Source organism: Benincasa hispida, chromosome 9 (genome assembly GCF_027475165.1).
Source record: "Benincasa hispida cultivar pf3 chromosome 9, pf3_genome.v1.1, whole genome shotgun sequence".
In the NCBI taxonomy this organism is placed as follows: domain Eukaryota; kingdom Viridiplantae; phylum Streptophyta; class Magnoliopsida; order Cucurbitales; family Cucurbitaceae; genus Benincasa; species Benincasa hispida.
This window is the reverse complement of record NC_143486.1, coordinates 38,417,121-38,433,227: the sequence shown is the minus strand read 5'-3', so window position 1 is coordinate 38,433,227 and position 16,107 is coordinate 38,417,121. Positions and strand designations below refer to the sequence as shown.

At 32.8% G+C, this 16,107-nt stretch overlaps 1 protein-coding gene across 1 annotated transcript; it reads right to left on the bottom strand.

Annotated features, from left to right (window-relative positions):
* Positions 1–15,062: 15,062 nt before the first annotated feature.
* Positions 15,063–15,515, bottom strand: LOC120084695 (S-protein homolog 1-like). Its single transcript, XM_039040505.1, has one exon. It carries the CDS (start codon positions 15,513–15,515, stop codon positions 15,063–15,065), a length of 453 nt encoding a protein of 150 aa, XP_038896433.1.
* Positions 15,516–16,107: the final 592 nt, after the last annotated feature.

The following is a 16,107-nucleotide window of genomic DNA, read 5'->3' as shown; positions in this document are numbered from 1 at the left end:
TCGTACTGTGTTCGTGCGAAGTTGCAATCGTGTAGATCTAGCGCTCGTGGTTACTGTTGTTCGATCAGAGTGCGCATCGGAGCGTGGAGACGCTTCTGCCGTTGTTAGTACAGTTTTTCCCTCTGTACCTTTGTTGTTTCATGCTGTAATTTCTGGATTTATTTGCATAACCGCTTGTATTTAAGTCGACTGTAAATATATGTTGATACATGATTGTAATTTGGAATAGTCTTGCTTCCGCTGCTCACGGAAATCTCGAATTCTGATTTCCTTCAAAGACGATCCTCAACTAGGACAAATCGTATGTCATCGATAATGACAACCATATTAATAATATTTTTCCAGCTTATAGAGTTATCGTCGTTTAACTTATAAGTGGAAAACATGTTTAAAGTAGCACTCGTCATTACGAAATTGCTCAAACTATACAGTTTATTTATATTAGTTATCAAACGTTTATCCAATTAATCACACATCAATTTAGCAAAAATCTGATGTACCCTCTGTGATATCTATTTTGCAATGATGTATCAACGGGGCAGGGTAAAAGCCACTGTAGGGTGATCAGATACCCCTTCACTGAATTAAGACAATCTCAAGCAATAATTACACCAAAAAATTCTTGTCCCTATAATTATTATTCACCATAGTTTGCTTCTATAAATATTAACTTGTTTAACATTTTTTTTAAGTGTAACCCCTTATTTTAGATTCTAGAGTTTCGTTCCAATGAGCCAACCGTAGGAAAAAAATCGATTGAGACAAAAACTAAAGCAATACTATCCATTTCTGAAGATTTGAGTAAAAAATTCAAGCAAATTCCATCTATTGGGGGACACAAGCAAAGGTGCCTCGAGGCCGACGATGAAAGTTTACTACAAATGGAAAAGAGAGACCATGGGATGTGTTGACACACGCCCCGCTCTCACGTATTATAAACACTCTCTCTGTTCACCTTGATACTGATTTATACAAACACCACCCATAAGGAGACATAAGCAAAGGTGTCTTGAGGCCGAGCATTGATCTCACGGTGTGAATGTTCAAGGAGAAACGTAAAAGGAACGAATGATGTATCAAATACCCATTTTCCTCCCACTGAGTGTTTTATCTAGGGTTAATTAACTTAGAAAATTCGGCTAATAATTTTACTAAGTGTTTGCTAAAATTTGCCGAAAGTAACATTTACGTTTGATCAACAACGTTGATTTATGTTTATCAAACACTTTAATAAATATGAATTTTTCATTGCATGCATGTAACAAATATATTTATTCACCTTCCAGGATAGTTTCCAGATAGAGGTGTTTTGTTTCTGTTAGCTTAAATACCCAGCCTAGGTAGAATTATTCTTAGAGAAAGATCAAAATAGATACATTTGTTACACATTTAATCTTTTATTCAAAAACTCAAGTTAATCCTATTAAACCAAAATAAAAGATTAAACATATTTCTAATCGAATTAAACATAGGTATTATTATGAAAGCATGCAATTCCTTTTTCATTACATACATAACACTTATATATTTAAAGTAATGAAAAAACATTATATATATATATATATATATCCATACATCTGATAACGGGCAGAAATGTACATTATCATAGTCTTAAGTTCTTAAACAATGTTGGCTTGTGTTGATAAAATATGTTAGATTGCGTCCAAAAAGCATTAAACTCATAACATTGCGGTCGCATGCGTTCATCACATAGAAACAGTTGATTTCTGTATTTTTTATGCAGAATATGCGTTGACCTAAGGCGAAAAGAGCGATCATAAGAAATCAATAGTCGAGTGCAGCATTACCGCAAGGCCTTGCGGTGATTTGTGTTTGCAAACATCTGCCCAAGAAGGATTGCCGCATAGAGTCGACGCAACTTGGTGGGCCCATCAGGGTGAAAGGCATAATTAATCACGATGGGACAGAAAGCTGATGACAGTCGAATCTGAATTAAGTTGACAGCTGCTAACGATAACAAGTACATTCAGCTTTTCGGTGACAAATATTCGGTGCATCAGTCAGGGAATTAAAGCCATCCCATCTCTGCAATCATAAGAGAGAAGCCACTTTTCACCCTGGAAGCCCTATAAATACCGAAGGTATCCTTCAGCAAAGGGGTTCACCAGTTCAGCAGTTCAGGGAGTTAGAGAATTTTTCCTTAGATAGTTTAGCCTTGTTCTTAGATTTTCCTTTGTTTTATGGCGGAAGCGAGAGAAGGAGGTTGTGTCGACAGATCGTTCTGGTAAGCTTGGGAGAGCGCGGGAAGCTTCAAGATTAGAGAGAGGGCCAGCTCCTGCGGAAGCAAAAATATCTTTTGAACCGAATAGAGATTACCAGTGTAAAAGCCTTGGTCAGCAAGGGATTGCTACCAGGCTCTCTACCTTTACCTTTAATTGTTATTTTGTATTCAAACTCATTTATAGAAATGGAATTTACTTCTCTATATCTGTTCACTCTTTATCCTAGTGACACTATGGATACGACCCGCTTTATAGGTGTTATAACTGTTGTAAAGTGCTACAAATGATTTGATCCTGATCATTCATGTAGAGACATGCGAGCGGGGTATCCTATACAAGGAGTTTGTATAAGACTGAACCACGAAATGATTAGTCTCTTTATATAATATCGTTGATAATAGAGACTTACATCTCACTAGAATGACCATAGGTGACATGAATTGAATCCTAAGTGAGTTGTGAACTCCTGCTCATGAGTGAGAGTGGCCAGATTACCAACTCAACAAGCCTACCATTTTGGGGATTCGTCTAATTAGGGAGCTGGGAATTCAAGTTAACAAGACGAAATCATTCCTTCCCCGATGCAGGGGTAAATAGATAAATTGCTCCCTTAAGGGCTGATTCTGAGTCTTGAACATAGTGGCCACACCCTCTCTTGGGAAGAGAGGACTCAGTCATAGTGGGACTATGACATTGTTCATTAGATGAATCAGTAGTACTTTAGGAGTTAGATGTAACTATAGGGGAAAAACGGTAATTTTTTCTAGATGTACTTTCGAGCAGTTTGTGAAGGGTCATTGCACCGTTGATTGGTTATATGGACACAAAACTATATCTGTAGTGCGAAGAGTGCAGTTGTCGATCTTTATGGAGTTTCTGACAGTTAACGGATGGTGAATATCATGATTAAAGAGTTTAGTCAGTTATTCACGTACCGTTGGGGCTTCAAGCTACAGGTCCATAAGGTCCTCTTGGTAGCTCAATGGATTCAAGTTGAGAATCAGATTTTGGGTTAGTTTGAAATGTTCAAATTAACAAGAGGGAAATTGATTATATATGATATAATTAAATTAATTAAATTATATGTGCTAAAATTGATATAATGTATTTGATACATTATTAGATTGGAGGAATTAATATAAATATGATTTATATTAAGTACCATGAAATAGGAAAAAAACTATGGTTTATATGTTGCATGCAATATTAATACTATGAGTTATAAATATAATATGATAAGTTAGTTATTGTATTTATTTATAATTTATTCATTATATGATAATTAATATTTCTTTTTCTAAATAACCTACCTTGGTGGGTGGTTATGCACGGTTTATGGTAATTGTGAGATAAAAGAAAAATTTGTTTATCAAATCATTCAGTTGAATTGTCTCACAAAAATTCACTATCGAGTAAAAGGAGTTTTACTACACGAAAGTTTTACATAGCCTAAACGATCAAGTGTCAAGTTACTATGCGACAGTAGTCTTTTCTACATTATCGAGTATCAAGTCTATTCAATAGACTTCTTCTTCTATATGATTGTTCATCGCATACTCGATCGTTTACTTCCTCCTTCCCTCTATCAAAATTCATACAGAGCCCACAATTCCTGGATTTTCATACTAGGTAACCTTGTGGTGGTTTTGAGTCCTGTTTGAGAATCGAGGATCGAGTTTAACTCGCTGGTGATCGAGGATATTCCAGTTGATCATTGCGTTCATGTTGTTTGGATGCATTGGTGACTGATCGAGAGAAATACGTGAAGAAACAGTTCTTCAAATATATTGTCACTCGATCTTTTGTATTTGATTTAAGAAGCATGTTGTAATTTAGTCTTTAATGCATAATTTTTTTTTGTTTGATTGTAAATATTTATGTTCTTTCATAATAGAGTTTGGAATGATCTACTTCCACAAAGGTCCACTAATTTTAGAGTTCCTTTAATTGGTATCAGAGCCAGGTTGTTCTGATTTCTAAATTCCATTGTTGTATTGAATGTCATTTATAGTCTTAGTGGGTTTTAAGTATTCTACAATGCATTTAAGTGTTAAGTATGGTTGTGGATTCTATTATTGATGGATAATTTCAAAATAATTGCCTCTGTTTATAGTTTTCTTTACATTTCCAGAAATTAATTTGTAAGGGTCCTTGTGTTTTTGGGCATAATTAACAAGCAATCGAGTCTGTATTCAGGTTTTTGTTTTGTTTGAGTTGTTCGTGATGAAGCTTCAGGCGCATGGAGATACCATTCGCTTCGAGGAAGAAGACCAATTTTTGGTCTCATCGTGTGGCTTAAGCTAAACGATTGTTTAGATTTGGCTATGTGATCGTGTAAAAAAGTTCTACTCGATCGTGTAATCTTTACTAAACGATCACATAGCTACTGCTACGCGATCAAGTAAAGATTTTACTCAACCGTGCTGCGTTGGCTACTCGGTTGCGTAGACGCTCGGGGTAAATGATCACAGAGTATATGATACTTGACGCATGGTGCACGCTCTAAATAATTGTGTAGGCTAGCATTCTCATCGCATAGTCACTGGCTACACGATCACTTGGTATATGATACTCGTAGACAATCATGCTCATCGCGTAGTCGTTGTCTAAACGATCGCATGGCATGCATTACTCAATTTGCGCTGTACGATCGCATGGACTTTTATGCTCATCCCATAGTCCTTAGTCACGCAATCAATGCTACACAATCGTTTATACTCGATAAACGTTACTCGACGATCTCAAGAAAATGCTACATGATCAAGTGATGAGGCTTCGTCCGGGCGGTTCAAGATCCAGTCGCCTGTTTGAACCAGTTGACTCGATCCTTTTGTAATAATTAGCTTTTCTTTCCAATTTGTTGAGGCATAATGTACGTGTGATGTATGTTTGTTTATATGCCATAATGTATGACATATTGATTTAAAACCCACCATAGGTTATGCATTTTGTTCATGCATCATCTTTATATTATAAGTGTTATAATATAGTAGTTTGCATGATTAAGTTACTTAAAGCATGCTTATACATCATATAATATAAGAGTTATAATATATGAATGCATTAAAGCATATTCATGCATCATCCTTATATTGTAAGTGTTATAGTATAAGAGTGTATGTTAGCATGTATGCTTAGTTCATTACTTGTTATATAAAAGTTTTATAGTAGAAATGAATGAACATTGCATGAAGTAGGATACTTAGGTTCATTTATAAAAGTTACAAATGCCTTGTGGATGTCTAGCTTAGCAATGTGGTTGATTTTTATTGTTTCATTCTTTATAAGAATTATAATTAATGAAATTAGAATTAAAATCAATAATCAAGAATTGCATGCAAACTTAGGTAAAATCATTTTTAAAATAGCTTTAAATTTTGACTGAGATAGACCTAAGCTCTCAAATTTCTAATGAGATTAGAAATTAGATTAATCATTTAAATCGGTTTAATAGGATTAAATTGATTTGAATAAAAGATTAAATTTGTAATAAATCTATCTATAAGGGACCTTTTATCTAAGTCGGGTTCTGGCTAGACTGGAGTATTTAAGCTGATGAAAATGGAACATTCTTACCTGGGAACCTACCTAGAAAGGTGAATTAGATAGATTTGCTATAAGCATGCAATTGTTGATTAATATTTGTCAAAGTGTTTAATGAATGTTAATCAGAATTATTTAACTTTCCAAAGTAAGTGTTACTTTTGGGCAAATTTAAACAATCACTTAGTAAAAATAATTAGCCATATTTTTCTAAGTAAATTAAACACTAAGTTGTTAAAATACTGATGGGAGGAAAAGATATATATGATATGTCAAGTCTACTCACATTTCTACCTTAATGTTCACACAATGAGATTCATGCTTGGTCTCGTGGCACCCTTGGAGCATCCCCATTCGGATGGTGTTTGCATGGGTCAATATCAAGGTGAATGGAGAGAGTATTTATAGTAATTGGGAGAAGGATGTGTGTTAACATGTCCTGCAGTCTCGTTCGTTGGTTTGCATCGTGATTTACTTTACTCTAATGCCCTGCGGTTTTAGATGTAATTAATTCCAGTAAATTGAGTTTATTTTGGATTTTATCTTGGACGAATATTTTGAATTAAGTTGAGTTTGATAGAATGGTTGAATATAATTATTTATGGGACTAAATTGGCTTGATTTTCTTTTTAATTTTTGGATATTAGGACCAATTTTGTATAATTGGAAAAGAAAATTGATTTTAAAATTTTAATTTTATTTTGGTTTCCCTCCTAAATTTTGTTTCCCTTAATCCCAATCTATTAAGTTATATTTGTATATGGTTTTTATATATGGTATTAGGGCAATATATATATATATATATAGAATGAAAAAGAAAGAAAAAAAATTAGGAGCTGTAAATTGTTTTCTGTTCCTATTAGAATCACCCAATGTTTTATTTTCTCATTGTTCCCTTCAAAATGATTGATGGCTGATTACATGTCATGTGATGTGTATATATCATAATGACAATTATTGTATGTAGAAGATCTACCTTAAATTGCAAACTTGACCAACCTGAAAATCTTATATTTTCTACTTTATTTCTATGTGATATAGACTATGACAATGTTCTGAGATATAAAATCATGCTCTTTGTTCCGTTTTAAGTTTTCTATTTTATTATTATACTCCAACATACAGGTTTACTCTTGATCTATTATGTTTATATTTTGAAAGTAATGCTATGTGGAAGGAGTTGTTCAAGAAAGAAGTTTTGAAGTTGGATCATTTTTTGGTTTCCAAGAGGTATATCGTATAACTTAAAATGACAGTTTATTTGAATTGATTTATTTTTGTAGACTTAAGGTATTTTGGTAGACTTAAGTTCTTTTGATAATGATGAGAATTTCTTTTAAAAAGTTGGGTTGACATAGAAAGCCGTTGTGAGTTCTTAAATTTTGTACTAGGAAACCTATATGAGATTGATTTAGACTTGAGTTCTAGGAAGATTTCTTGACGTGATAATCTATGTCCCAATCTCCCTCCCCTGGGTTTTTATTTTTATATACAATATTTATCTTATTTGATTATATTATTTCCAATAGACCTACTATTAGTATTCTGACCTATTGGATGTAAGTTTTACATTACAAGAAATTACACTTCTTTCGACGTCATAATTCGCTAGGAAAGGGTAGAAAATGCATCAGGAGAATCTCTCCCAATGAATAATAGATCGTCGAGAATTTGGTCGAGAAAAATCCATCGGGAGAGGAACTTCTGAGGGCATCGGAAGTTCCTCGAACTGTCGACGCATTATATACGGCGTCGACAGTTTGAGGAAATCCCAATGCCCTATACATGCGTCGGAGTTCTTCGACTAACTCTCGATGCCTTGTTTCATATGTCGGGAGTTCTCAGACTCCCGAAGGTTTGTTTTATTCGTCGGGAGTTACAAGAACTCCCGATATAGTAAAATATGTATGGGGAGTTTCTTCATTATTTGAATATTGTCTTTTACATTTTTTTAGTTTATAATTTTTAATTTTTTAAAATTTGATCTGAATAACCTGTAAAACATAATTAACCAACTCAAACAAATTCAGATAATAAATAAAACAAAGAAAACAAAGTCCATACTATAACAAATAAATGAAAAGTTATAATATCCTACTATAAAACAAAGTTGATACTAAATAAAAAAAAATCACAAATACATAGATGAAATAAAATAAAAACAACGTCTAGAACACAACATCTTAAACAATCATCCAACCTCATCTCCAAACAACATCCTACAATAAAACAAAATATTCAAATGTCAAAATGTTGAAACATCTACAACAAGTTCAAACTTCATAAATAAAACATCATAAATAAATGTTGACATCTTAAACAAATGTTGACATCTTAAACAAGTGTCATAATCGTCCAACCAAACTTCATAAATAAACAATCTAAACGAAACTTCATAAATAAGAACGAACACATATAAAACTCAATTTTTCTCCTCAAAACAATCACAGCCGAACTCGACCCACCCCCCACAACATATTCAAACTTCATAAACAAGAACGAACACACATAAAACTCCAACTTTCTTCCCAAAACAATCTAAACCAATCTCAACCCACCCCCCACAACACATTAGAACTTTATAAACATTCATAAACACACAAAAACTCCAAGTTCAATGACAAAACGAGTATAATCAAACTCTACCCAACCCACGATAAACATGAAACCTCCCAAACATCAAAAAGCACACAGAAAGCTACAAATTCAACTCCAAAATGATTACAACCGAATGCTACATACCCCCACAACATATTCAAACCTCATAAACAAGAACGAGCATACATAAAACTCAAACTTTCTCCCCAAAACAGTTTAAACCAATCTGAACCCACCTCCCCAGAACACATTAGAACTTCATAAACATTCATAAACATAAAAAAAACTCCAAGTTCAACGACAAAAAGAGTATAATCAAACTCTACCCATCTTCCACGACAAACATGAAACCTCCTAAACATCAAAAAACACATAAAAACCTACAAATTCAACTCCAAAATGATTACAACCGAACTCTACGTACCCCCACAACATATTCAAACTTCATAAACAAGAATGAACACACATAAAACTCAAACTTTCTCCCCAAGACAATCTAAACAAATCTCAACCCACCCCCCACAACACATTAGAACTTCATAAACATTCTTAAACACACAAAAACGACAAGTTCAATGAAAAAACGAGTATAATCAAACTCTACCCAGCCCGTCATGACAAATATGAAACCTCCCTAATATAAAAAAACACACAAAAATCTACAAATTCAACTCCAAAACAATTACAACCGAACTCTACGCACCCCCACAACATATTCAAACTTCATAAACAAGAACGAACACACATAAAGCTCAAACTTTCTCCCCAAAACAATCTAAAACCAATCTCAACGCACCCCCCACAACACATTAGAACTTCATAAACATTCACAAACACGCAAAAACTACAAAACGACAAAAAACACATCAAAACCCAATTGTTTGACTACCATAACTACATGATAGCCAACAATTCTTTATCATAAAGCTACTTAAGACATAACTACTTTGCTACCATAACTGTAGGATAGCAACATATTAGACAACTAAATAATGTAGTAATCATACCTAATTTGATGGGCCTCCTCTCTGTGATCGTATCATGTCTTCAATCATTTTTTTCATTTCTTCTATTTGTCTTGCATGATCCTCTTTCATTTGTTACTGAACGTCTTCAAGTTTCTTAATCCTCCATTGAGACTGTTTGAGATATGCTCTCAATTCTTTCATCTCTCTCTCCATTCCTTGAGTAAATGAAGAACTCGATGAGCTGCTACCCCTTCTTGACTTAGGTTTAGGGCCCCAACTTAAGCCTTTTGAATATTCGGGTTGTCTACCCAAAATCATCTCACAGATTTCATCCTTTATTAGTGGTTGAGAATCTTCTGGAGTGGGATTGGATTGAAATTCTAACATTTGATTCTAGACATATTAATTAAATGTGTAAGAACGAGCGATTGAAGTTAGAAATGAAAAACAACACGAAAATAAAACAAAAAATGTTACATGTGCATTTTCAGCTGCCTTGTTCACGAACTTGCCACCTTTAGAGTATGTTTCCCTAAATAGATCAAATCGTCCTATTTCTCGACCTTCCTTAGACTGCAACTCTGCCTGAATTTGCAGGAATAACTTCGATCCGCCTACGTGGTTGAACGGTTTTCTCTCTATTCTTCCTGTCCGTCTCCAACATTTCCTACATTTCAAAAAAAAAAAAACAAATATTCTATAATAGTAAATGCAGTAAATAATACATGTCTTAAATCACGCCGTCAGGAGAGATTGTGTCTCCCGACGATCGATTTAGGCATTGGGGGAGCTCATTTTTCTTGTAGTGTTAACATAAATATTTTGAGCAAGACTGATGTTTATTATTTGTTATAATTTCATTTGTATTTTGTTTATTGTTTGTTATAATTTGATTTGTATTTTTTACTTCCAATTAAGTTTGCTTGTAGATCGAGATTTCTAGAAATTAAGTCTCACTCTTTATTTGTAGTTCCAGATTGTTTAATTGTGTACGAACTAAGTTTTAAGGTTCATGTCAATGTAAGAGCATCTCCTTTGAACATAAAGAATATTTTTCACAATGTATTCTGGGTGTTATGTTTTGATTATGTCATATGGATGAGACCTTTTATTGGGTTGTTAGTAGATGAAAAATGTAATGACATCAATGTTTTGGACACTTACCTTGTTTCACTATATTCTTTCCAATAGAGTGGTGTCGGTATTTCTACTTTGTGGAAGTAGGTTTTGATATAAAAAATTTGAGCAAGATTGATGTTTAATAAGTTGGAAAGATTGTGACCATTAAGCAGGTATAGTATATGAATATTGGTATCGCTGTTGACATTGATTTAGTGCGTTGAGTTCTAAAATAAATGTTGTTTTTTTTACTAGGTATCTGACAAACACATTATTGAAGTGAGGATACCACCAAGCAAGTTCTTTATATGTGTTTTTTTTTTTTTTTTTTTTTTTTTTTTTTTGGGATAGTGCTAACACTTAGTTGTATTTAGTTAACCCAAGTTTGGTTACTAGTTTTGTAATTTGTAGCTTCCTTGTATTAACTTTACAAACTTTATTGTTATATATGAAATTGGAGGAAACATAGGTGTCATAATAGGTATATGAATCAAATAGCCATCCATCATTGAAGCTTTTTTACATTTCACAAATGTCATGAGATGTAGTATATAATATTGGAATTCTATCATTAATAGACTTCAACGACTATAAATAAATCTCAATTTACGTAACTGAATGAAATTTAGAAAGTGTCACAGTTAAGGCATTATCGATACTGTAAAAGTGACATTATTGATGTTTTTGTGATAGACTTTTTATGTCAATATAGAGGTTTAATTGACAGAAAAAGTCAACTTTTGGATCATTCATTAATATTAATAAATTGTCATAAAAATGTTACCATGATAGGTAATAACTATCAACAAATGCTTTTTGTTGTCTGGATTGAAAAGTCATGTAACAATCAACAATAACTAATTTTTCATGTGTCATCTATACACTTTCCTTGATGGTGGATTCAAAGACTAAAAAAAGTCAAGAAATGTGTTTGTGACAAATTTTTAGTCATGAAAACTCATTTTTCTTGTAGTGGATATAGCCTAACTCTCTCGGATTCAAACAATGTCACATAGAAGATATAAAACTTGTCTACCATGTACACGAGTTCACTCACAACATATTATTAAATTAAAACAAAATCCAAAAATACTTTTACTATAACAAATATAAATTTTAGAAATGCAACTTTGATGTCGTAATTTACTATTTTTCTTTATAATACATCTATATTGAAATGAATAATACATAGAGCTGAAACATTCAGATGCTCAAGAAATGCCTTTTATCATGGATTCATAATAAAAAATAATAATTTAATAAAGTATAGAATTAGCCTTCAAGTAATTGGCCAATTATTATTTATAACCAATTACTTCCAAACTTTTAATTTGCCGAACTAAAGAAACAAATCCAATACTTTTAAAGTCTTTTTCATTGACTTTTTAACAGTTTAAAAACTTTTTTTTCACTTAAAAATAATTATTTAAATACTTACTAAGTCCAAATATATCGTTAGTCTATATTAAAAGTCGTAATTATAATAATTGGTAAATTTTTCTTGTTGATATATTTATACATTCATATCAATATGACAAACATTTTCCTTGAAATAAAACAAAAATGCAGTAAATTTCTTTTTCAATCCAAAAATATAAACAGGACCAAAGATTTTACTTCTAGATCCTTGAAGGGATAGATATATACAGTTTTAGAAATAAGAGGTAAAATCTCTTTGAGAAATAAACATCTAATTAATATTTTATTGTTCTCATATTTAGAAACATTCTCTAAGCTTCAGTAGAAAAAAAATCATATTTTTAGTTTCCCTGGTTTTAATTAAAAAATGATATTACAACTTCGATTCAGCCCCGGCATTCCCCTGCGACCTGGCTACGTCATCCTCACTTGCCTTGAATGCTTCTAGAAGTGAAAGTTGTCCACACAAACCAACACGGGTTCTTTCAGCATGCTAAGCACGCTTAACTTTGGAGTTCTTATGATTAAGCCAACGAAAAGGAAGGTGCACCTTGTTGGTATAGGTAGTAACTTTCAATTCTTTTATCCCTTTCTCAATCGTACTTTCATGTCTTTAGGATCCCTCTCATTCGGATGTGATATCGGTTCATTCATGTACCCCTCCTCGAGTCGTTACATGTCCACCAGTTTTCGCTTGGTTCGTCCCCAAACCACATCTTACTAGGAGAGGTTCCGCTTTGATACACAATCTCTTACATACGCATAGTTATGCATATACCTCTTTCGTATACACATAACCCACTTAATGTGTACCTCTTTTGTACACATGGTTACATATACACCTCTTTCGTATACACATAACTCACTGAATATGTACCTCTTTCGTACATCTAGTTATGTATATACCTCTTTCGTATACACATAACCTACTGAATATGTACCTCTTTCGTACATAACTCCCACGGAATATGTACCTCTTTCGTACATCTAGTTATGTATACACCTCTTTCGTATACATATAACCTACTGAATATGTACCTCTTTCGTACATCTAGTTATGTATACACCTCTTTCGTATACACATAACCCACTGAGTATGTACCTCTTTTGTACACCTCAGTATCCTCTAGGTATGTATCACTTTCATACACATCAGCCCTAGTACGTCTCTTTCATATACTAGCGCCTTTAGACGTGCATCACTTTCATGCAGTCACATAGTCTGGAAAGGAAAAGAGATAGCATCTAATTTCATATTACATATAACATTCACCTAATCATGCATCATCTAAAATCTCCTGATCAAGGTCAGGCTAGTTAACCTCAACATACCTAATTAATTTAGTATTAATGGATCCACCCTAGTACATCACTTTCATGCACTAACTCATGTAACAATCAAACATTTAAAATTTCATATAATACATCATATAACTTACACACTTTCATAATAAATCACATCAACAAGCACATAAAAAAATAATGCTCCAACTTTCACCTAACTTTAAGACATTTCCGTAGTAGTGTCGCTTAACTCATAATTTAGGGTCATGTCCAATTGTCCTTTTAATATATTCCATAAAATTCTAAATCATGCTCATACATTAATATGCTTCAGTCATATTATCACATGCTCATATATCTTATCTAAACAGTCTATTAAATCTCAGAGACAAAAATATCCTTGTAACTAGTCTTACAATCCTCAACATCGACAGATCAAATACAACCATATGGAATCACATACCATCTCATGCTAGCATTCAAGTGTCTGTGTGCACAAGTAAATCTTTCAGATCTCATACCAGAACATACATTGGTCATACTATACTATCAGTCCATCATGCTTTCATTCTGCCATATCATTCATTTATCATGCTAGCATACATCTAATGCCTAACCCGTGGGCAGTTCCAGAAGTAAGATTATTTACCTCAAATTAAGCCTAAGTTGCAAGCAATTTAATCTTCTTTCTCGCTTAGATGAATCTTGAATCAAGCCCCAAAATATAGCTTGTTCCAAAACTGCCTTCGATCTCTCAAACAAATGCCTCAATCAAAACGTTGCTTGGTCCAAAAGTAGTTTCGAATTTAAGTTCGTTTGCGAACCCAACTTAATCCTTCGCAATGCCTGACAACACACTTCTACCTTAAAATTTCACCAGTGCTCGAATCTTTCCTAAGGTCCAAAATTCTGGCGATTGGCCACGGGTTCCGGTTGCTATAATAGGCTGAAGAAGAGATCGCCGACCAGACATGAAAAGCCAAGCAAGGATAGCTGGAGCGGCGACAAGGGTCTCGGATGGTGGAAGAAGAAATTGAGAGGGGGGGGGAGGTACCGGCGGGTGCGTGAGGAAGAAAGGGAAAGAGGGTTTTAATACTAATAATAATAATAATAATAATAATAATAATAATAATAATAATAAAACAAAAAAAAGTAAATAAATATAATTACATTTAATTCCTTTCCGTTTTATACTATTAAATTCCTTTCTGTTTCAAAAGAAAATTAATTCCTGCCATTAATTTTCAAATTGAATTTCAAATTAAATAATTTCACGTCAACGATTAAATTCTCGCACTTACACTTGAAGTCCAAAATTCCAAAAATGCCCTCCAACTAATAACAATTACTTAAATTTCAAATAATAAAGTCACTGAAATTACATTATTACTAAAAAATGTGCGGGATGTTACAATTCATATAAGATCTTTCACTCCCCCCAAATTTTGGAAAAAATAAAAAAAAAATAATAAAACTAGTTATCAAATACACATTTCCATCTCAAATAATTAAAAAAATAAAATAAAATAAAGCGTCTGTTACAAATATAACAAGCAAATCTAATGTATTACAAATATTGTAAAATTTAGATTTTGCTTTTGAAGTTTATGAGTGGTTGATCATATTACTAATAAGAGTTTATCAATGATAAAGTCTATAATTGATAGAATTTACTATACTTTTAATTCTTTTAAAATGCTACTATACACTTATTTATTATCCTTAAAAGTATTATCCAATGTAATTACCTGCAAATAAAAATACTTCCTCAACCCAAATCGAGTTTCTTTACTAAACTTCAAATGGATGTATATTATTTCTCATTTTGTTGGATATACATCAAAAACAGAACAACAAAATGAATTAATAACTTAAAAGCATATTTAATTTATCTAGTAGAGATCCATTTGTGAACAAACTCATCAACATTAGCCGGCATGTTTCTCAAATAAATTCCATCATCTTTAGCCGTCCAAATACAAGTACCTTGAGTCCCACACCTATCACGGAGCCAGGTGCTTTTGGACTCGGGCCAAAAGACTTCAAAAGAAACATACGCATCTGGCTTCTCCAATTTGCACCAAAACAGGGTTGTTTCCCAAAAGTTCACATTAAAGTTCCATTGGTAATCATCTCCATGGTTAACCAAATGGTGATACCCCAAATCATCGTCCTTCGACTGGCAGTGCACAACCATATCGAATTTGCTTAGTCCATTTACTATGTGAATGTAATACCTCGAAACCGCCGGTGGAGGTAACGTCAGCCTCAAAATCTGATCAGCACCGACCAAGGCTGCTGTGATGAGCCACAAAAACAACACATTCCTGAATTGGATCATTTTTAAGCAAACTTTTGTTTATCTATCTTTGATGTTGTACATGTATGTGAATAAACATTCGTACTTATAGCACAAGCAAGAAATTGAAGTAATGCAATGATATGGTTTTAGGTTTTTTTTTTTAAAAAAAATTAATATTCTGCCTATTTTGTTATTCAACATAATTTTCCTTTTCAATTAGTAAATTGTAACCTTCCATTAATTAGGATGACATTCATTGGATAGAGAATATTTTATTACATTTACGTCATTGGTCTATGAATATGGCCTACAATCCGAAAGTATTTTTGTTAATATTTAATTTGACTTCAATTTAAATTACGCCAAATACATGAACATGACACAACTAATATATTATAAAACAATACATTAATATGACTGAATAAGAATTCAAATTAGGTTTATAAATAATAACAAAGTATGCAAACACAATTTTACTAGTAAATTTGATACATCAATTATAAAATATTGTAGATAGATTATAATATTTTGCTATTACTTATAAATATTTAAAATAATTTTTCGACAAAATTGAAAATTAAATTTGTTTTCAATATCAGTTGCATTAAATATTTGTATGACAAGACGTTGG